Below are 23810 nucleotides of genomic sequence, written 5' to 3' on the forward strand. Positions count from 1 at the left end.
TCACTAATCCTGTTTTACTGATCCCCATTCATCAGTTCTTTCTCTTTGTCCCCCAGTTCTTCCTCCTGCTGCGATGCCCTGGTTAATCCCATCTTTATCCCATACTCTGGTGTCCCGGATGACAAATCCCTAATTTATCTACTTGGTAAGCTTAATCTTCAGAGGTACCCAGAATTCCTACTTCAACACCTTTCCCCACCTCCCACTTCTACATTCAAATGTCCTCAATTCCTACCCCACATGAATCAATCAATCAATCAATCAATCAGTGTCCTTTACCTCTTCAGAGAGAAATTGCACAGTGCCTGGCGTTGTGATCTGACAGTACTGCAGCTACTGTGAGCAGAGAACAGAGGACATTCCCACGACCCAAGGGCTGTGGCAGGAAAGCTGGGATGGTCATGCTGTCATACACAGCCCCTGCTGGCTGCACTGAGGGGGCAGAAGCAGCAATCCATAAAACAGGCAGGGGGGAGATGATGGGGTGGGGATGACCCGGAGAAGGCACAAATCGCTCGCACGGTCTCAAAGGGATGTCATGGTCAGTGGCAGCTCGTGTTATGCAGCTAGCAGGTAATAATCAGGGCTGGCATTGCTCAAAGGTTTCAGAAAAACCACCAGGCAGTTAATTGTGGATGGTCCTGACTTGGTTTTGACATGTAAAATGAAAACAACATCAGCATTACTGGATAAAAAGGGGAATTTTTCACTCACTTTCACTATAGTCTCATATTCCATTTCTACTTCTGTTTTTCCTCTACTTCTTGTTCTTCTATGCTCTTTAAAACAAAACCAAGGATCATTTCAATTTGAGGTGATTAACAATTACTCTAAGCTGAAATGACATAATTCTGTGCATTACAGTAAAGCAACATCTCTTTAATCTATGCACTTAATGAGAAACAAAAGATTACTTCATGCGCTGTGTGCTGGCTCATTAATATTTGACTAGGTACACATTAGTCAGAGAAACAGTCTATTTATCACAACCTGTCACTCCATGCTACAAGAGGAGTATTCCAATATTCCAGCTGTGCTTGAGGGAGATCCAGCTTTAGTTGAAGTTGCAGCTTATGCAGGTTGCAAGAAGTGTCACTGTTTTCTGGGAGAGGGAAGGAAGTGTGTCTGAAGGGAAGAATGAGCATCAGCCATGCACCTGAAGTGTGTGCTGGAAGAGACACCCCTGGCCTTGGACTGTGATCATGCCTGATGCCATGGGCTCAGGGCAGTTTGCATGGAAAAGCCCCCAGGACATCCCCAGGTGTTTACAGGAGTGCTGCTGCTCCAGCCCATGGCCCTGGAGTCAGTCTGGCAGGAATGTTGGGACACACTGCTCATGGGCTGTTCCCACTGCTCTCACCTTCATCCCAAGCTGCTCTTTAACTCTGGAACCTTGGCTTTGGCAGCCCAAGGAGCAGCAGGATTGTCCCAAAGGCCCTGGAGTGCTTTGGGAACGTCAGATTGTCCCAAAGGGCCTGAAGTGCTCCAGGATTGTCAGATTGTGCAAAAGTCCCGGGTGTGCTCTGGGACTGTCAGATTGTCCCAAAGGCCCTGGTGAGTTCTGGGATTGTCAGATTGTCCCAAAGGCCCTGGAGTCTTCCAGGACTGTCAGATTGTCCCAAAGGCCCTGGTGAGTTCTGGGATTGTCAGATTGTCCCAAAGGCCCTGGAGTCTTCCAGGACTGTCAGATTGTCCCAAATGCCCTGGAGTGCTCCAGGATTGTCAGATTGTGCAAAAGTCCCGGGTGTGCTCTGGGATTGTCAGATTGTCCCAAAGGCCCTGGTGAGTTCTGGGATTGTCAGATTGTCCCAAAGGCCTGGAGTGCTCCAGGACTGTCAGATTGTCCCAAAGGCCTGGAGTGCTCCAGGACTGTCAGATTGTCCCAAAGGCCCTGGTGTGCTCTGGGACTGTCAGATTGTCCCAAAGGCCCTGGTGAACTGACTCACTGCATCCTGCACCACTCTGAGCACCCTGAACTCAAACTTTCTCTCTTGGAGAGATCTAAGGTCTGGAGCAGACAAGTCCTGAAGGTAATCCAGCAGCAACCAAAAAGACACAAGCTTGTTCCTTAGTTCTTGCGGTTACCATGAAATTATAGCCAGGGAGTGAAAACAAAGGGAGACTTTTTGGTTGCTGCTAAGTGCAGTCCTTAAACAGCCATGCCCTGCCATTTGCAAGTGGCTGCAGCATGTTCCCTTCTCTGTTGAGTTAAATTATTGTGCTAACTGTCTTGTCTCACTCTAAAACCAGTGTTACTGCAGCAGTAAGTGATTTACTGCTCCAGAGGGTAGCAATTGCATGAGTCTATCACTGAACTTGGTTCTGCTTGCAGAAGTTAAATCACTGTCATGACAGGGTTGGTGCCACCAAAGTCTTGACTTCCCACATCATATACTTCATACTTTATCCTGTATCCTGGACAGTTTTGTGTCTGCACTGTCCAGCAGCCAGAGCTGCAGTGGCACCCCTGTCACCCACAGGGGACACACAGGTGACAGCCAGCCATGGAACAACTGCATGTGAGCTCACTGAGGTCACCTGTGCTTGGGCTTAGGAGTCAGGTTTGTTATGAATGAAACTGAAGATGGAAACCTTTAAAAAGAAATACAAACAGACAATAACACAAAATAAAGCTTCTCATTTAAAATGTAAAGATGAAATAGCTTAGAAACCGAGGTAGTACTCTTAATATTTGTTACAAAACATTTCCTCTCAAAGCATTTTCTTAAACTGAATACAATCATTGAGTCACTTCCTTGGTAATGGGTGAAGAAGCAGAACAATATGTCTGAGCACTGTGTCCTCATTTTACTTCCATGCAGATTGATAAATCCCTTCTAATTGAGTCACAATGCAGGCAGAAAATACCATTAGCTAACAACTGGCTGGATTTGATTGAAATGTGTCAAAGGGAACCTATGGCACCTTCTCATGTTGATTTGCAGCAATGAAATGATGCAGAAATGAATTTTGTTTGTTTTCTCCTTGCAGTCTCCGTCACTGTGGCAGCAGTGGGCTGTAAAGCTGTGGCATGAGCACTGACACAAAGGGTGTTAGGGATACATGTGGGGCAGAGGATGCTCAGGAAATGGGTGCCACTGGCTGTGGCAGCTTGCACCATCTTGACATAGAAAATGAACCTAAAATATTAGCTGAGGAAGCAGAAGGTGACAGTTTGTAGCAGCAAAGAAGGTGAAATGTAGAGTGAAATAAGATGAAATGTAAAGTGAAATAAGAGAGCTACTTAATTTAGCACAGTTCCTTATCCCTCCTCCTGATGCACTTCATTTTCCTGCCCCTTTGATCCATGTACCTCACTGGTTCTGTGCTCCCACTGACAGACAAATCAGATAAAGCAACTCACAGAAAATTGGCAATTTTTACTAAATTACATGTAACTTTGCAACACAAAAACATCTTGTTGCTGGGGATGTTGGCCTAGTTACTTCAGTGAGGTTTGTAACTACTGAAAGCAGGTTAAAATTGGATTAAAAGTTCCCTTAAAACCAGTCTTGGAAAACACTACTAAGCATCCTCCTGCTAAATTTCTTAGTCTGTGCAACATGAACACTTTTCCTTTCCTTTGGCACCGTTTTTAGCCAGCCTCCCTGTTAAAGAGCACATTTTGCTTTGGGCAAAGGTCTGTGTACTTTGTGTGTTGTGCTCACACACCAGGATTTGGGTGTGCAAAGGAGGCACACCTCTGCCAGTATCCAGCCTTTACCTACCTGCAGGATGAACATCAGAAATAAGTAAACATTTCAACAAAAAGCAACATTCAAAATTGGCAACAGGCCCCCCTCTACTTAACCAAAGTGAGGAATTTCCCCCTTGATTATTTACCAAAACACAGTCCATGGAAAGTAACAGAGATATCTGTTTAGCATGAACTCCACAGGCAGAGGAAACCAAGGGTTACCAGATAGAACCTGCTCAGCTGTGAGTAGGGTATGCACCCCTCAAAACCTCTGTTTTTTATGGAGCTTTTAGCAGGACAGTCTGTGCCCTTGCACCCCTGGGATGCTGCTGATCCAAGAGATGGCGGTGCAGCAGACAGACATCAGACATTCACCACAGCTGCTCTGGGAGCTCCAGGCACGGCCTTGCAGTGTAAGAAAGAGAAAGTCAGAGAAAACAGGGATTAAAACAAACACTGAATTTTTCAAGCTCTTCTCTATTCTGGTGGTCATGACTGTACTTGCAAAACTGCCTGGTTTTGAAAATGCCTGAGCAACTTCTTGACTGTGGTGTGAGCTGAACCTTTGTGCTTGTACAGACACTGCATCAAGCAGCTCTTGGGGAAATCTCTGACACAGAGGTAGTAAAACACAGAAAATACACACACTTTCCCAAATCATAAAGCAGCCATATATCTGTTGCTTTTGTTAGGGCTGAGACAACATTTTAGGGAAGACACACACAGAAACCAGATGTAGAACACTGATGACAAGGGGAAGTGATAAAACACTATCTGCTATTCACAGTCACTGTCTACCTAACGCTGGTTTCCCAGAAGCTTTCTGGAGACACCAAAAAGTCCAGAAATCAATCCACCAAATGTTTAAGCTTTTAAAATACTGAAGCTGAATATAATCTGGTTTACCTGGAAGTGTCCTCACCTGTGCAAAGGGCCACAAAAAAGCTGCTCTTTATATTCTGGTTTCTAAGCTGTCATGAAAAGATGGGTTGTGTTCTAGTTATTGTGCCATTCCTGTAAAGAACTACTGCCACAATTAGCCAGGATTTCTCTTCTTGCTGGCACATAGAGTCTTGTCAGTGCCCACATAAATTGTGCTGATCTAACACCTCCAGTCAGCTCCTGTTAACATGGCTGTTCTTCACAATTATCCATTAATGACCCTTTAAAACCACAATGAAGAAACGTGTCTCAGAAGAAGGGAAAGGAAACAGTGCTTGTCCACAAGGGCTGCCTCACAGCGCAGGGCTGAGCTCCCTCAGGAATTCCCACCCTCTCAGCTGCTCACAGACCCACACGGGCTGCCTCTGGCAGGCACCTGCAGGCTTTTCTGAGACCACAGCAGCACAAAGCCACCACTGAAAAGAGCAAGGAAGATTTGTAAACGCAGTTTGAGGGGAAATGGAAACATTTTAAGCAATGGTGCAATCAAAGTGACCTGAGATTTTTAGAAATGAAACATTCCTGCCTAGTGCCTTCTCCTTTTCCTGCACTCCGCTGCTCTCAGCAAGGCTCCAGCTGACTAAAGGATTCTTCTCTGGGGGCCACTCTTCTGAAACTCCGGCCAGCTGAAGGAGAAGCCAGCAGTGCTCACTGGCCACTCAGCTGGGGGGAAGCCCAAGCCCTCTGGAAAACAGCACATGCTCTCCAAGAAGCAGCCCTGGCCTGAATTCCTAATCCATGACGCCTTCTCAAACTTTGTTTCCAGCTGTGCTGTGTGTGTGGAGTTCCTCTTCAATGTCATGTGTCAGATGTGCTTTAGGCCCTTTTCCTGTAGGTATCTACTAACAGAAGGTGAATGGCCAAAGCAAGAAATCAGAAAAGCCAGGGCAGGGGTTGTGCTTTTCCCTGGTGCCATCCACAGCAGGCACAAACACACACTCAGCACAAAATCTACCTCGTGCCAACTCAGAAACAGCACAGGACATTTCAGGCAGCAACTTTGTATTCATATTTTGCAAGCTGTGAAACCCAGTTATATTCAGTTATATTCTCATCTTCCCTGGACCAGAGGAGATCCTTCAAATCCCTGTCAGAGACAGCATGGATCTGGGTTTGCTTATCAATTGATCCAAGACTGACTGTGTAGCAGGCAGAGGAGGAAATGCAGGAGGAAGAGCTTGGTCCTGGCTTTAATCTCATTCAGTGAAACAAACAAACAAAGAAATCAGATTAATTCTAGTGCATGTCAGTGAAAATGTCTGCTTTAACAGCAGCATGTGTGGAACCCATCCTGTGCAATTCCACCCTTCAGTTACACACACAGAACCCAATTGCAGCAAGAACAGTCTTCAGAGGCACTCCTGTTTCTCATCCTGGGCAAAGAACATTCCCTTCCTGCTTCATATTGACTATTTCAGATATAACCTTTAAAAAAATCCACTGCAATTATACAGCAGCTCCATAAATGCCAGCAGATTAAGTCAGAATATGCATCTTCCAGCTCAAAACAACCAAACCTCAACACAAGGTCCAAGCAGAGCATCACTGAAATTCTGTCTGTACAAAACATTTTATTTACCACCTTTACCATCTGTGGCATAACATTTACTAACTTGTAAACTAGACAGAGATCAAGAGAATGGACCTCATTTCTCAGAAATGTATTTCCATTAATACAATGAAAGTTAGAGAAAGTCCAGCCTGGCACTCTGACCATCTGCAAAACTGCATGAAATACCAGTTACTGGTTCAGATTTTAATACTATTAGAAGTTGAAAGCAACAGCATGGCCTTGTCTTACAGACAAGCATGATAGCTGAGGCAATTTCAGGGCCTCCTCTGTATTAAACAGAGCAGATTGCAGAGTTCTCTCTGCAGTAAAAGGAGCTTTATTTCCTAAGAACATTCAAAATCCAAATCCTTTCCCTAATGAAGTGTCAGATGAAAGGATCTTCTTCACAAACACATCAAGAAAATGCCATCTCCCAGAATTTCATTAAACATTAAATGGCTGTGAATTAGCAAACAAAAAATGTTGATTTTTTTGACAAATTGTTATTAGTTCCATTTACTAGCTAAGACAGAATACATATGACAATTCGTTCTTCAAATGACTACATGGGGGAAATCCCTTCTGCCCTGATGCTCTGTACTTTAAGATAAGCTCATTTGTTTGTGTCTAAGAGCAGATTCTCAGCTTCATTCCTTTGTGAAACCAAAGTTAGCCTCAGACAGATAATGGAGCTGCTGCTAATAAAGCCAAGATGTCTGAACATCAATTTGCTGAATGGAAAATCCTGCTTATTTTGAACTAATTTAGTACAGCAGTACCTGCTTAAGATCAATTGGCAGCAGACTATTTCCTATTTATTGCTAATTAAAACCACGGATTTCCTGTTCCAAGCAGCATATAAGCCTGAAAAATTAGCTCCAGCCCAGAGTGCTATTGACTCAGCTGGGGCATTAGATGTAGCTTTCCCACCCCATTGCAGGGTTTGTAAGAGCAGCTACTCTCAGGCGTGCCAAAGCAGCAGAGGGAGCTCAGGTGTGGAGGGCAGCCGGAGGCAAGCGCTGAGATTTGTCTTTCAAGGCTGTGGAGTGCACAATGGCTCAGCTGTGCCTGCCTGCCCAGCCTGGGGTACCCAAGCACACAGCCTGGAACTCTCCCTGGGCACATTAAATGTGAGCCTTTGTGCCTCAGCTGCAGCCCTTTCCTGCCCCGGAGACAATAATACTGCAGCTGTGTGCCAAGGGATATCTGCAGTGCCAGCTGGGCTTAACCTCCCCCACCCACACTTCTCTTGTCAGCTCTCACAAAAATGTTCCCAACTGATTGTGCTGGCCACAAACAGGTCAATTCTTTCTCTGCTGGAACACAGGGCAGCCAGGAAAGCACACAGGCTTGGGAACAGCCATGACAAATGGAAATACTGGAGTGGTCCTGGCTGAAGGATGATCCCACCCAGTGCTTTCAGTGCATTGCCCAGAGCATTCATGTCCCTGGGATTTGAGACTGCCTGAACTGCTGAGTTCCCAGGAGAGCAGCAGTGGGCTCCACTGTGATGACACCAAACTTCAGAGGGCACAAAGAAGGGCTGTGCCATCCCTGTCTCCCTAATCCACATAAACTGACACAAGATGCACTTACTGCAGGAAAATGCCTATTAATAAATCAACCCTTCTTTTTTTTCCCCTCCAAAAATCTTTGCCTTACTCCCACGTCAAAAGCCTAAAACCTGCTCAGGCTCATCTTGGGTGATTTAATCAACCTCAGCAGCCTGGACTGCATTTGCACCCAGAACTCTGCGTTTAGGGCACCATGGCAAAAGTGACCCAGAAAGGTAAAAGCTCTCCAGGAAGGAGCCCTGCAGACCTCAGGACAGGCATCTCTCTGGAGCTCTGGCCAGCCAGGGGCCAACCAATGCTTCTTTACTGGCACCAGATCCTCAGTGAGACAGAGATACAGCTCCTTTAGGAGCATCTGGGAGTTTCATTCCATGCTCCCAGATGAGTTAGTTGCCTGAGCACTGCACATGTGGACAGTTTAGAACTCCAACCATTAATTGCTATGAAAAACAGCACTAATTTTTGTTACTGTTATCCTTTGTTTTTCAATTTTTGAAAGATGCCAAAGGTCATTCTGGAAGATGTGGTCTGGAGGTAACCTTCAAAAGCAATTATTAGTGTCTGACTTTGTTACTAGCATTTTCTTGGACACCCCAAAATACTTCTTCAAACAGCTTCCCCAGTCAGTCTTCTATTAATTTCTTAGGTAGATTTTTTTAAACAGTGCTTGGTGATAGCAATAGCATGGCAAAAACCAGAATAGGTGTACAATTAATGAAATAATTGTGTTCAATGAATATTCACTACTTTTAATAAGTGAGAAGTACTTCAAGTTGTCTTCCATTGTACAAGTGCTAATTCCTGCTTAAATACTTCTAGAATTCTTTTGGTTGGAAACTGTGTTTAAAAAGCAACTGGGCAGGGACTGTCTGTTTGTGAGAGGCCCATGCAGAACCAGCCAAGGGTTTCAGGGTCTCTGTTCCTGCACTAAGCTCCTGCAAATTCATGAATATTATCATTTCTTGAAGAGATGGAGTCCTACTAATACCTGGAAAAATGCAAGGAGGCCGAAATGCTCCTGTATTTCATATTGACTCAGGGCCCAGATTTTTTACAGATGGAGGACTGCAAATTCATGGATGACTTAAAGTGGTGTAGCTAAAGCAGGCAGCATCCTTAGCAAGCCTCTTCTTGTCTGCCCAGGATGGTTCCATTCCTGCAGGCATGGCTGGGCAAATCCTGCATCTGCTTGGGAGCTGCTGCAGCTTCAATTAATCAAGTGCAAGGATGTACTTTGCTGCCATGAACTCACCTTTCCAGGCAGGAGCACAAGGAAGGAAGGAAGGAAGTTGGGATTTCTTATCTCCTGCAGGGGAGGGAAGGGCAGAAAGCTGAGGGGAGTGCTGGACCCAGCTCCCTTGGGACACAGCTCTCTGAGGATCACAGAGCCAGAACCCACACACTGCTGCTCACTTCTGACCAAAACCAACATTTTGGTTCCCCTCAGTCTCATTTGTGCAGCAGCTCAGCCTGCCTGGCAAGCTGATACAGCAGCAGCGCTGGTGCTGTCAGAAAGGGAACGATGAAGTGACAGGGGCAGCTCCCTCCCGTGGCAAACCCGAGCCCTGCTGGAGGAGGGCTGGGGGCCTGAAGCTCTTCAGTGACAACACCAACTGCCCCAGCTGGGGTCACCTCCAAGCTGCAAGGCAGCCCAGACCACTGACAACATGCAGAAATCATGGGAAGGGATATCAAGGCAAGCAAATATTTGCAGTAACACTTATTCTATCTGCATTTCTTATTAAAAGAATGCAATCAAATTAAAAATGACAAATATAAATATTAATGTGCTGATATTTAGATGATAAAATGTAGTTTTGTTGTTCAGAGAAATAAGCTGCTCCTTTTTTCTGCTGGCTTGAAACAGCCCTTTGTTTATCTTCATCTTGTTTTCCAACATAACTTATTTATTTACAGCATGTCAAGGGAGAAACCTAATTTCTAAGGACATTTTCCAATTAACTTTCCTAATTAAAAGTAAGAGTTAGACTGAATTGGTTTGTGAATGGCATGATGTAAACTCCCCAAAATGAATAGATTCTGGGAAATGACTGGGAATCCACCCACACAGGCAGGATGAGGAATGCTCCCCATGTTCCCTGTGCAGGTGTCCCAGACCTTCTCTGGCATTCTGAGCTGCCTGCTTTGGTCAATGCCATTTGCTCCCAAAGTGTGTACATTGCCAGGAATGCTGCTGCCCTTGGCTCCTGTCAGACAGTGCTCATGTGGAGTTTGCACTCCAGCCATGGCTCCAGGGAGTTCTGAGCCCTGCTCTGGATACAAATCTGTACCAAGAGTCCCCACCATGATCCAACTCCATGGAGTTCTGCAAGAGTCCAGTGACAGCCCAGGAAATGCCTGCTGCTGCACTGATCCAAACCTCTGCCATTCCCTGAGAACTTCAGAGAGAACTCACAATTTCAGCAGGGACCACAATCTTGAGTGCCCCTAATGAAGTTTGTGTAAGGCTTTCAAATTCTGTCCTTGAACTTCACCCAGACACAGGAACTGGAAGCTGGAGATCACACTGTCATGTCTGACTGGGGGATCAATTAAAAACAGACTCACTCACTGAACAGCTCATGAGAACTGGGAAAATATTTATATCCAATAGAGCCAAAGATGGTTGCAAACCACTTTAAAGCCCTGGAATGACTTATTTCCCCAGTGCATTAATGGCAGTGAATAACCACACTCTTTGTGGATGCAAGAGCATTTCACATCTAAAAATAACTTACACTGTGCACTGATCACAAATCTAGATATACCCAAGGCAGCCTGGAGTCACAGATTAATTTATAATACTTATGTAAAAAAATAAAGAAATAAAATAAATAAAATAAGCTTAAAGCAAAATTAGATGTTCTACTTGCTCCATATATCGTGGACATGTGCCATGAGTTATGGCAAACTTTCTCTGAGACACACTAATTTAGATGAATGTACTTCTTAGCAGTTTCAGTACTAAAAATACCATTTTTCCTCATCTATTGAAAATACATGGCAATATATTTCACATACATCTGGCAGGTATAAACACCTGGCTGCCTCCTGCTCACATCCTGACCATCTCACAACAGCTTCACACACATTTTAAGCAGCACTTTCCCTGCTTTAGTACTGGAGACACAGATAAATGTGCTTTGATGTATTTGCTGTGCAAGAAGAGTAGTTTCTATGTTCTCATAAAATGCTTTGAGAAATAATAATGATAGTAATAATAAAAATAATGACAAAAAAGCCATAAACTCCAGTAGAGCCTGGCTGTAGCTGGAGAAACCCAGTGGCTCTGGGTTTTGCAGACAATGAATCCCCACACGTTTTAAATTAGTGTGCTTGTGTGCAGACAGCAGCATTGTACTCTGCTCTTGTGGTGGTGTTTTTAACCACGAGGCACAGCTTGGGAAGGCAGCTGAGGAAAGCTGATGGCTTCCATGCTCCTGCCTTTCCTTGTGCCAGAGGGAAATGCTGCTGCTGCTCACAAGGTACCAGGGAACCTCTCTGCTGGAGCTTTGGCACATGTTAAATCCACTTTGCAGCTAGCAGGGAACCTGGGAATCCATAAATCTGCCTTTCCCCTCTCTAGTTTGCCATACAGGGGAAACTCTGACTTCATTGTTAATGCAGCCAACTAGGAAAGCTTGAGGAGACCACAAAACTCCTTTCTGGGATTGCTGGTTTCAAAACAGGACTGGGAACCATCAGAACTGGATTCTACTTGTGTCATGCAGATAATTCACTCTGAAAGATGCTTCAGCCAAAGATTTCAAACACTGACACCTAAAGTAAGGCAGCAAAATGCAAGTTAACCAAGCAAAGCCTTCAATGCACAAAAACCACTGTACTGGTTTGAGCTGGAAGCACCACAAGGAAGTTTTATCACACATAATTTTCCTTTTTGGAATTGTCTATTGATTTTTGTTTCAGACCCACACATTTAAAACTCACAGCTAAATTTGTCTTGACAGTGTCGTTTCAACTGAGCTACAAATATCTTCCATGTGTATCTATACCTTCTATCTATACCTGTTCTATTTGCTGGGTTCAGAGACTTTTAAAATCAGAATGCTTCTAAAACTAGGTTTCCTCAAAAACATATCCTAGGGTAATAAATACCTGCAATCTCTATTTCTAGGAACATTGTGGTTCTATTGACCATAATGACCAGGGGGTTTTTGGCACTCTCCATGTCATTGACACCTGCTCTGAGCCCCAGTGGATCCCTGGCCATTCCTGGCACTCTCCATCTCATTTAAACCCACTCTGAGCCCCAGTGGATCCCTGGCCATTCCTGGCACCCTCCATCTCATTTAAACCCACTCTGAGCCCCAGTGGATCCCTGGCCATTCCTGGCACCCTCCATCTCATTTAAACCCACTCTGAGCCCCAGTGGATCCCTGGCCCTGCCCTGAGATGTGAGTGCCCATGGAGAGATGAAAGCAATGCCACTCCACGGCTGCACTGCCAAACAGCTGACTCCCAAACTGGCCATAAGGGCTCCCAGGGTCCCACCCCTCTTCCTCTGGGGTTTTCCCTGCCAGGATTGCAGGTGAGCCTCCTGCAGGCCCTGCCCTGGGTGCTCCTGCTGCCAAGGTCACCTTGCAGAGCTCTGTTTGCACGCAGCTGACGTTGATTCATGCTGCCAGATGGCAAAGGACAAAGCACAATCACTCAGCACAACGTGTGACCCACTTCCACTCCCAGCAATCTGCTGCCTAATGCTTGGGAAATGCAGAGACTTTGATTAAAATTGTCATTTTCTGTCATAGCTGGCCCACATGTGGCCCGTGCACTTTGCATCCCAGACACATCTGCTCCAGCAGGGCAGTGGCATGGTACCTCCCTTCCTTCTGCAACAGGGCCTGTGGATGTGTGAGTGCCACCTCCTTGGTTCCTAAAGGCACTCTCAGAAGTAATTACAGAAGTTATTGCTGTGCATATGGACAGCTAATGAAGAGCCAGGCACCCCATGCTGGCACCACACAAAGAAATAGTGACAACAGTCATGTGTCTGCTCCAGAGAAGAGAACAGAGACAGGACACGGACAAAATTCATGTAGGGCTCCCAATCAAACTGTGGGAAGTCATGGGGAAAGTCTGTCCCTGCTCAAAGTCACAGATATATTTACAGGATCAGCAGGAGCAGGGAATTTCTGCAATAATGAGCTCCACTGTGAAGGGATGTGAGCATAATGGAAGTGACATCTGGTCACTGTAGGGCAGCTTCCCCAAACCGCTCAGGGCTTTAGGAGTGCCACGCTGCCAGGCTGGCTCAGAGCACAGCTCACAGACCTGGGCTCTGCCTCTGCCCCTGGCTGCCACCAGGGGCTGTCCAAGGGAAAAACAGTCCTAGAGCAGACAGATAACACAATTCCCACCTTTGGGCACCCCTTCCTGCTCCTGATCCCTCAAACACTGCCCTCAGTCCTGCAGTTCAGGTTTCAGCTCCTGTCAAAGTATCAGTCAACAAGAACTTCAGCGCTGAAAACATTTAATTTCTGAAACGGTCTCCAATTCCATTTCAATCTCCTCAGCTGCTGACAGATATTTCAGGGCTTGGCACCAATAAATGAAGTGGAACTGCTAAAAGTCTCCAGTGTTCAGCAGCTCCTCTGGTGAAAGCTCCTCTCCACCACCAGAGAGTTCAGTGGTGGTGAATGTGGGCACACAACTCAGTAACTCTCCTAAGTGAAAGCAGAATGCTTGCTAAAACACAAACCCTTCAGGCCAGGAGAACACAGAACCCAAAAAGCCTGCAGAGAAACAAGGCTGACATCACATTTTACACTGAGGGGGAGGTGACAGAGCCTGCTTGGAAACCATCCCATCACATATTAACCGTGTTTATTTGGGGGAAATGGGAAGGGAAGGACAAACACAGGGAGAAGCAGTTGTATCACAGTGTAGACACTGCTAATGAGGTGATTGTAGGTGGCAGAGAAAGTGAAAATAATTGGCAGGATGCTGCCTAAAATAAAAACTTATCAGCAAACCAAATATTTTATATCTGAATAAAGATTTGCAGGGCTACTCTCAGGATATATCATCACATTATCTGTGTGCCACACACGGTGTTACCTTCAGCAAGAGGTTCCCAGGGCTGGGAAGATGACTAGGAAGGATATTCCAGTTGTGGATGGAAGAGAAAACAGAAATATTTTACAATCAAAAAATCAAATAGAAGAAAGAAGCTTGTAACTTTGTATCTCTTTTATGCCTTACAGAAAAGATCTACATGGGAAAGCAGTATGCCCTAAAGTTCTGTTCCTTTGCCATAAATTCAGTTGGGAGAGAGAATATAATCTAAATGAAGTAGCAAAAAATAGTGTTTATGTCATTACTGAGGAAAGCACAACAGTTCAGGAAAAAATACCAAGGACTCCTTCTTAAAAAGAAAAATCAGAGAAATCCCTTCTTCCTTTTAGATCCAAGGGAGCTCAAACATAGATTTTAAGCCAAACCTTTATGCATAAACTGGAGCTTTTACTATGCAGAGAACAATAACGTGTATGAAGCATTTGGATGAAGTTTAATGCAATATTAAGAGTGCTGTGTCAGGTGGCTGTGTCCTGGGCAGCACAGCAGCCTCAGGCTCTGGGAAGAGCTGATCCTCATGGCACAAGGGGAAACCCTCCCTGTGTCCTTCTGGAGGATGTGATTCCTCGAGCTGCTGCTCCACATCACCTTTGTACAGAACAGCTTCACTTGCAGCCACCAACCTGGCCTGCTCTGGGCAGTGCCCCTGTCACACATTTCAGGTCCTTGCTGGATCCTGAATTTGGGCAGTGCCCCTGTCACACATTTCAGGTCCTTTCTGGACCCTGAATCTGGGCAGTGCCCCTGTCACACATTTCAGGTCCCTGTCACACATTTCAGGTCCTTTCTGGAGCCCAGTTTGGGCAGTGCCCCTGTCACACATTTCAGGTCCCTGTCACACATTTCAGGTCCCTGCTGGGCCCAGTTTGGGCAGTGCTCCTGTCACACATTTCAGGTCCCTGTCACACATTTCAGGTCCCTGCTGGGCCATTGGGCAGTGTTTGGGCAGTGCCCCATTCACAGGCCCTGTCACACATTTCAGGTCCCTGCTGGGCCCAGTTTGGGCAGTGCCCCATCACACATTTCAGGTCCCTGCTGGGCAGTGCTCCTGTCACACATTTCAGGTCCCTGTCACACATTTCAGGTCCCTGCTGGGCCCAGTTTGGGCAGTGCCCCATCACACATTTCAGGTCCCTGCTGGCCCTGAGCCCCAGTGGCGCTCCCAGAGCTCTGCAGAGCCAGAGCTGCCCAGGAAGGCAGAGATGAGCTGACCTCCCTGCAGGACAGGGCTGTGGCAGGGATAAATGACATTTTGGTGCATTAGAAGTGCCAGTGCTGTGAGCCCAGGGGCTGAGCAGGGGCCTCACAAACAGAGGCAGCCCTGGGTGAAGCTCTCCTGGGCTGCTGAGCACAGCACAGCCCCTGTGTGGGTCCCACTGCTATGGGAACGAAAGCCTGTGCAGGGGCAAGTGCCCGCTTCACCTGCTGTGGTGTGGAAAGGAGCCAAGGGGTCTGTGCACTGAGCTTGCTGGGAACTGTCTGCCCTGCAGTTTGTAAACAAGGGGCCACAAAAAACAAACAGAAGTGAAGAGAGTCTCCTTAAACAAGAACAAAGTAAACAGAGATGCTTCATCAGAAGTTACATCCCCTGGTTTGTTTTTTTTTCCCCTCCTTGGTTCAACTTTAAAGTTAATTATCTTTCAATCCTTCATAGAAAACACAGGTTGCTACCATTGTGTTAACAATACTTTGAAGAAAAAGGTCTTTTTGGGGGCAAGTCTGTCTTTCAAAGGGAAGAGAGAAATTTAGTAAAACTCATCCTTGCTTGCTCTTTAGATCCTTCCAACAGGAGTTTGCAACTGCTTCATCTGCACTGAACAACCACAAAAGGGAAAAAATCTCTTAAATAGTGTGGAACTGGGGTAAACTAAGAATAGCAATACAATGGAAGAGTTTTGTTTGGGTTAGTGCTCCAGTTTGTGTTTCTGGAAGAGTTAGATGGATAATATTCAGGATGGCTCTTTATTTAAGGAAGGGAGCACACACCATAAATTAGAAAGTATAAATATTTAAAGGTTTGCTGAAAGTGTACACAAGCAACCTACTATGGCTGAACTGCTTTTTCTAGGCAATAGCTACAATAGATGTCCTTAAAAGTGATCCCTTGGTGTAACACTGGGCAAAGGCCAAAAGAAACTCTGTTCCCATAATGGACCACTAGGGAATTCTTTATTTTAAAGTGCCACATGGAATGCCTAAATTAAGTCAGAGGGGCCAAAAAATTGATGGTATCCGAAATGTTTGCTTGGGCAGGCAGTGCATGGCATCAGCCTGTGAATAACCCTTGAGATAAACAGCTCTGCCCAGACCCCTGACTGCAGGGACAACTGCTCCAGAGCTCTGAGCTCTGCTCACCACTGCCCCTGGGACACAAGTGTGGGTGTGCTTTTAGAGCTGTAACGAAGACTCAGCCAAAAGGGGACAAAAACGTGCCCAAAGTCCCACAGCCAACAGCAGGAATTTCAAACAGCTCCCAGTCTGGAAGTGGCTGAGGACAAGGACACAGCCAAGCCCAGTGGCTGGGAGCATGTGCCTGGAGAATGCAGAGTTCAGAGAGCCTGCAAAATATCCTTAACAACCACAGCATGGAGAAGGAGAAAGGCAAGTGGGGAAGATCAACAGGAGGAGATTTTCCCTCTCTCTGTAATGGAAGACATGACCTGTGTACCGTGCGATTTTCCAAGCCACATGCAGCACTGCAAGGCTCCTGTGGCTGTGTCCCTGTGCTATTTTAGTACAGATACCTGACTGATCAAAACACAGAGCTGCTCCCTGCTAAAGGAATGCAGCAGAAATAGCCACCAGCAAAGCTCACATGAGAACAAATAAACACTTCTGTCTGTCAGCAACCACCTCAATACATCCAAGAGCCTTCTGTGCAAATTCTCCACTAATTCTTATAAAATCAAAGAATTTCATCTGATGGCATGCAAGGTAAAATTAATTTCTTGTCTCTGCAGATGAGTGGTTACTGGAATGTCAATTCTCACTCTTTAAAAGAGGGTTGGCTTTAACTTAACACCACAATTACAGTCAGAATTTCTCTTTTAGAATTTTAGTTTTTCCAAAAGCTAAAATTCCTGAACTAATGAAATGCAAATGTAGAACATTTAGTCTTAACTTTAATAATTTTTCCTTGCTTTTTGTTATTAAATATGTATATAAAGATAAATGTCTACCTGTAATGAATGCAACAGTAAAAGAATTATTCCTTCTGTTTTGAAGACACACAATGCAACTCATAAATCTTATTGAAACTTTAGATTCACCAGTCTGGGGCAGCTGAAGCTACCTTGGAACAGCCTGTACCAGAGCATCTTGGCACTGCTTTGTATTGGCAGGCAATGGAACACCAACATTTGCCTCCCAGTTCCCATCTCCCTCCTGCCTCTCTCCAAGCATTCCTCTCCTCCACACCACCTACAAGTGTCCATATCCTCATTCTCTGATGCACTTCCTTCCTTCCTTCTATTCTCAGTGTTTCCTTTTCCCTGGGAGATGAAGAGTATCTTCTAATAGAGCTGATGTATTTTTTAAACGTTTGCCTTCCTATCTGCCCTCCTTGTTCCAGCAGCTTTTCACCATTCCCACTGCCGGTGCTGTGGCAGCTCCCTGGCTGGTATTTGAGAAATCCCTGTTCCAGTGTCCCTGCACGGCAGGAAGCACCAGCTGCAGGGGTCAAAACCACCCCAAAAATGATTGAAACTTTTCTGCTGTGAAACTGTGACAGAGGCAAAAGCAAAGCACTCCATGGGCCTGTAACAACAGAGAGTGTTCCAACAGCACTCCACCCCGAGCTGCCAAGAGAGCTTGGCAGAGAGAAAGTACAAACTGGGGAAGGACAAGGAAAACATGGGAACTGGGAAAGCCTGGCTGCTGGCAGCTCAGAAGGGAAACTGCTCCTCTGATGGGCTGGGATCCAGGCAGGGCTGGGGCTGCCCTGAGCTCTGGGATCCAGGCACAGCTGGGTGAGTGTCCAGGGCAGCCAGGGACACAAAACCCTGCAGGACAAGGCTGCAGAGCAGGGACAGAGAGAGGGAACCACCACCTTCTGCCCCAGTGGTGAGCCCCACAAAGGGCTGATCCCTGTGCAGCTGACCCCAACATGGACAGTGCAAGGTGCAATGGACTGCCAGGGATCAATGCCCTAACTGAGCACAACTCCTCAGAAATATCCCCCAGAGCCACTCCCAGGGAAATGAGTCCTAAGGTTTATGGTGGATAACAGAAACTGAAAGCCAGCAAGAACACGTCAGCCACTGCAGTGGAACGAAGGGGTCACAGGGAGGTCCAGGGCACCATTTTGGTGTGAATTCCAGCACTGTGCTCTGCATCAAAGACAGAAGTGCAACACCCAGGGTAAAAAAGAAAGAGGGGAGACATGATTCAGTTGGGGGTTAAAGCTGGCTAAGAGGCAGCTAAAAGAGGCACTTAAAAGATGGGTTAGAAATGTTGTTTCTTTACCAGTTAACAGGTTCAGGAGACCAAACCCCAAAATTCTGTATGGACTTGCATATGAAAGACCCCATATCTGAACCAGAAGCTGCTGAGTGCTGAAAACATTTCTGAAAGCCATTCTGTGAAATGAATAAGGGACAGATGCTGTGTAAGGGCTGCTGGATGTGCCTGCCTTTCCTCCTGAGCTGGAGGGGAAGCTGCCAGATGCTGGGGAGGCTCCCCTGGTGTCTCAGGAGCCTCCCTTGGGATAACTAAGGAGCCAGGGCTGCACAGGCACTCAGGAATGAAGGACTTGAGTGTGAGTGACAGGAGGAGCAGCCAGAGCTGCAAACAGGACTGAGAGGCCAGCTGAGAAATCCTGTGTCTGCTGAGAGGGAGACTGGAGAACTCTTGTTAAATAAGAGCAATTTGGGGTTCCCATACTACAAGAAGAGTGTGTTGCACAGAGTATGGGATAGCAGAGATCATCTCCAAGCACTTGCTCAGGAAAATGTAAATCTAGTAAGGCAAAACATGGAGTGGGACCAGTTACTGCTCTGAAGGCTTTTCACAGAAAACACAGACCAAGCTGGGACTCTTCCCATGGCATGAATAATCCACTGCTGGTTTTCCCTGCAGTGTTATTAATATTGCATCTTGTCACAGCCCGTGCAGCAGACAATAACTGCCCAGCCCTCAGGGGGACAAACAGGAGCCTTGACCTGAAAAGCCACCACAAAAGTTACTGGAGAGCAGAGCTCCTGGCATACAATCAGCAAGTGAGGACAGAAAGGACATTGCTAAGTGCCCTCTGCACAGTGAGTAACATCATCTGCAAGCAGGGCAGACAATGAGCTCAACAAACCAACACCAAATGCATTTCCTCACAATATGTTACCAGCTCCAAGGGCAATGTCTTTTCTGAGCTAGAAAGTCACGTTATTTTTTTCTGATTCAACAAGCAGGGAGTGAATCTGACAAATGGGTGAGGGAAGGGTGACTGGGGAGCACTGACACAGCAGCATTCCAGTCAGGGTGATCATCACAAAGCTTTGGTACTCTGTGTGTAAAGAAGATAAAAATGCTGGGATGATGCCCTTCAGCAAAAGATAAACATGAAAGGAAAACCCAGGAGTTCCAATCACTGGAGGGTGTGGATCAGTCCCTAAATGTACCCTCACACACCTCCACAGCTGAGCAAGGAGTGGTGCACACAGAGTGATCACTCAGTTTGGGCAATAAGGAGTCGGTTCATCTTGCCTGCAGGAGCAGGAATTGCCTGCCAGGACGTACCAGAACACAGCAGAAAACAGTGCAGGAACAGAACATGGGTCTCATTACTGCATCAACACAACAAAGAGTGTGGGACTGGGAACTACCACTCCTAATCTCAACTCAGGTACAAGAGCTTCAGTGATGGAGCTTTCCCTATCCTCCACACCGGGTGGGGAGGCAAAGGCATCTGGATAATCCCAGGAAGGAGGAATGCTGGAGTAATAAACACAAAGAAAAATTAGAAATGTAATTTCCAGTGAGAAAAACGGAAGAGGAAAGTGATGGGGAGGAAGGGAACATTTGTTTTCAAGCCATCAAACGAGGCTTTCACAATGAACAGGAGGGAAAAAACAAAGTGTCAGGCAGAATGGTTTATGCAGCTCTAGAGTGAGGATTCCATGGAGAGGAGAGATTCTGCGCACTAATTGGGAAGCCACAGACATAATGAATGCAGGATGACATTTTGAGCTTCACTTGCCTCCTCCCCTGCCAATCCATCTCCCTGCTTTGCAATCTGTCACTCCTGAGGATGTGTTAATCTCTGGGCTGAGGAGATCAATCTGCTTGGGCTCTTTCTGAGGAGCAGGTACCTGTTAAGCACTGCAGAGAGCCTCTCCTAGGAGGGAAGAGCCACTGCAGTTTGCTGAGAGGAGAATTTATCTAGCAGATAATTCTCAGTGAAGCCCTCCATGACTTCCTCCTATATTTGCACTTCTATACCCTCTATTATCTGAACACCTCAAAATGCCCCATGTGCTTGACCTAACAAATCCCTAACACAAGTCAAGGAGCAGCAGGGCAGTTCCATCAGAGCTGAGCAGGGATGATGGAATTCCTGCCACTGGAGCTGGAAGCTGGTGCACAGATACTCTGTGTTTTGTACAGGGTGAGAGGAAGGAGGAGAGTCCATGAAGCCCTGATCAGCTGCTCCCCCAGCACAGCCCCTCCTGAGCTCTGAAAGCACCTTCAGTGCCCTGTGCTGCCTTCTCTTGACCAAACCTTTCCTTCCCATCAGCTGCCCGAGGTCCCTTCCCTTTGTGCCATTTTCTGTGCTCACAGCCAAGGAAGGCTCTCAATGGGCAGGCAGAATTTCCCCCATTTACTGTCTTTCCAGAAGAGAAGCAGAATATTAAGCAGGCAATTTTAAAGGACAGGGGGAAAAGAAAGAAAGTAAAAAACAAAAGGTTTGAATCACACTGTAATTAATGTGGTGATCATGCCAGTTTGAAAATCACTAACAGAATTTTGTGATAGTGAATGTTCCATCCTGCAGGGCTGTGAATAACTGGAATTTAACAGATGCATCCAAAATGTACATGCATCAAACTAAATCTCTAAAATTATAGCATATGCATGTTCTTAATATAGTCAGTGAGCATGTGTGCCTATGCACACACAGCCAAATATTTACTGTGACATATAGAAAACCACATTTCTTCATCAATGTAAACAAATGGATTCTATCTATTCCATTTCTTCATACTGTGATTAAATTTCATGCTGACCAGCTTAGTGAGGTCACAGGTACCAGCTTGGCTCCTAAGTGATGCTCCATTTACGAGTCTTTAGAGGTCAGAAGAATTTTATGTGCCCTGTGGGGCCCAGTGTGCTGGATCACAAACCTGTGGCCTGTTCAGCACCTTTATCTGATGCAGTTCTCAGTGTCCCTGGCTATCAGTGCCCCGTACAACACTGCTGGTGTGATGTGCTGTAGGGTGTCTGCACACTCCTACACTCATTGTCTGTTCTATAATGTGAACTTGCAGAGCACATCTTGCAAGAGAAAAAGAAAGTGGGTGATGTTATGGCATCATAGAAATCAGCTTTCCCCAATTTATCTCACCCTAATTGAGGGCTGTTTCTGTTGCCAAGTGATTTATACATCTGGGCTTCCTTGATGTATAAATCAAAGTGTTTGTTACACTAAAAGTGGCATGTAATTGCTTGTCAGCAGTCACCTTGCTGTAAGAAATGTGAAAGAAATCAAAGGAAAAGTAGAAAATCACTGGAGATGCCTTTGACAATGAACAGGACTGTGTAAATGGTTGATCAGGTCTGAAAGGGAAATATATGGTGAAGGGTTTTGGTATAAATATGTTCAGATTTAGGCACGCTGAAAACATAAACTAAAAAGGTTTGTATTCAATGGAATTCAATCTCTAATCCCTAAACTCTGTGTGTGTTTGGCCTCTCAAAACCAAAGCAGAGCAGAGGGGAGGGCCCAGGCTCTGCAATGGGCTGATCTGCAGCAGGCAGCTCCTGCCTCTGCACCTGCAGTGCTTGCACACATCTGTGACCTGTGCATCCCCTCTCCCATCTGATGGAAGCTTTGGGAACGCCTCCCCCGCTCCCAGCCCAGCTCCCAGACACGCAGAGCACTCGTGGCAGCTCTTTAACAGCTCTCCCCTTCAGGCTGCTCCTTCTGCAAGAGCCCCATTCCCACAGGCACCTGTGGGCACTCCCTGAAATGTGACAGCAGCCAGCGATGGCACAGAGCAGCGAGTGTGAGAGGGGGAAATAAGGGCTACAGAAAGAGCAGGAGAAAGAAACCTCATACTGACAAAAGGAGCTTGATGGAAGGTGGAGAAGGACAAGTAGGAGAAATGGGGGAAAGTGGGGATATAGAGAAAAGGAGAAATAAAAAAGGCTGAGAGACCTCCCTCCATTATCAGCAGGGTAACATTATGCCTGATAACTTCCTTTAGTGCGTGACTTCATTTCTATAAACCACGGGCCAGTCTGGAGAGCTGGGAAGCTGATGGAATGAACCAAAGCTCAGATTGCCTGCCCCATACTCAGCAGGTTTAAAAAGAAGGATTTTTCTATCACAGGAACATCAAAACTGCTTTATCTTTCATATTTTTAAGGGAGTAATGGAAAAAGAACAAAAATTGTGAACTTTCACCACCCTCATGACTGGAAAATTCAATGTTACAATACTGGGCTCCAATGTTAAAAGATAATGTTAAAAAGTTTAAATTTTGCTTTGACCATCCTGGAGCCAGGCTCTGTATCAAAGCACATCTGGATTAGTCCTGCCCTTCCCAGGTACATCCAATGGTGCCACACAGAGCTTAAAAACCCCTGGGACTCCACAAAAGAGATCATGTTCATGTACAGAGCTGCAGTTTGGCTGCTTGGTCACACTCCACACTCTCAAGGCAAAACCTGCCTCCAAACCAGGGCTGAATAATGGGAATTCACTGAGTCACTCCAGTCCAACCTATGGACTGTCATCCCCCACAGCTCCTGCATGATGCAACTGCAGCAACCCTGTGCAAGTCCTCTGCTGGAAAACGCTGATTTGGTGCAAGTGACTCACAGGAGATGTTTAATGAAAAGCAATCTTTCCAGGGAACATCCTTCCCAGCTATTCTGCTACTGACTGCAGAGGGCTGCCAGACCCTGGGAGCTCCCCCAGGCAGCACTGGGAACAATGTGGGACCGGGGCTGGAATGTTTCTCTGCCACTTTCTCTCCCTTCTGCATGTGCAGGGCTTTCATCTCCCACCAAGCTCAGTACTCTCAGCCTCCTGGGGAAGAGACTGCATCTCAAAACAACAGCATTTTCTTCTGATTTTGATGTTTGTAGAAAGAAAAGTCCTTCCCTGAGACAGGCTGCACATGATTTTCAGTGCACTCTGTAAATCAGGTATAGTTTTGAAGCTCTAACACAGTTTTGTTGTTTCTGTTACCCTTTCCAGCAGTTATTTCTCACCCTGCAGGGTGTCAGTGTGAGAGGAGCCCATGAACCCTGTCATGAGTGCCCAGTGGAGCAGGCAGCAGCAGTGTTTCCAGCAGTGCCTCTGCTTTGCAGGGGGATTCTGCACAAACACTGCCCCTCTCCTGCCTAATGACTGCACACACAGAGCCCTCCCTGCACCACAGCCTTTGCAGGACCACTGATTTTATTTCTCTGTTCATTAAAGAACACATTTTCCCCCCATTTCATGCATTTTAAAGCATCTCTCTAATGAGTTCACATAGCAGGCATTAATATTTCTTTCAGCACTTTTCCATTAGCTGCGTCAAACTGGATCTGGTGCCATTTGTCACGCTGCACTGAGGGGCTGATAATTAAGAAACACACTGCTGCTGTTGCTGTGGTGATGGCACAGCTGTACAGGAGTATTTGGTTGTGCCCCTGGGTGTTTGTGGCTGGCTCTGGGAGCCGGGGTGTGTGCAGGGTGCTGTGTGTGCTGCCATGCATTCCCAGCTGTGCTCTCTCTGTGCACACC

General features: G+C 46.2%; 1 protein-coding gene across 3 annotated transcripts in view; it reads right to left on the bottom strand.

Annotated features, from left to right (window-relative positions):
- PLCB1 (phospholipase C beta 1) overlaps window positions 1-23810 on the bottom strand; it is a 323139-nt gene that overhangs the window by 19954 nt on the left and 279375 nt on the right. The window contains exon 32 of one of the 3 annotated variants that reach the window (XM_030946648.1): window positions 715-779. The exons of the other annotated variants lie outside the window; for them this stretch is intronic. Within the exon in view, the coding sequence (XP_030802508.1) occupies window positions 741-779 (39 nt within the window). The 3' untranslated portion in view covers window positions 715-740. The remainder of the gene's footprint in view (window positions 1-714; window positions 780-23810) is intronic. 3 annotated transcript variants of the gene reach the window in all.

This window comes from Camarhynchus parvulus, chromosome 3 (assembly GCF_901933205.1).
Source record: "Camarhynchus parvulus chromosome 3, STF_HiC, whole genome shotgun sequence".
Classification (NCBI taxonomy): Eukaryota; Metazoa; Chordata; class Aves; order Passeriformes; family Thraupidae; genus Camarhynchus; species Camarhynchus parvulus.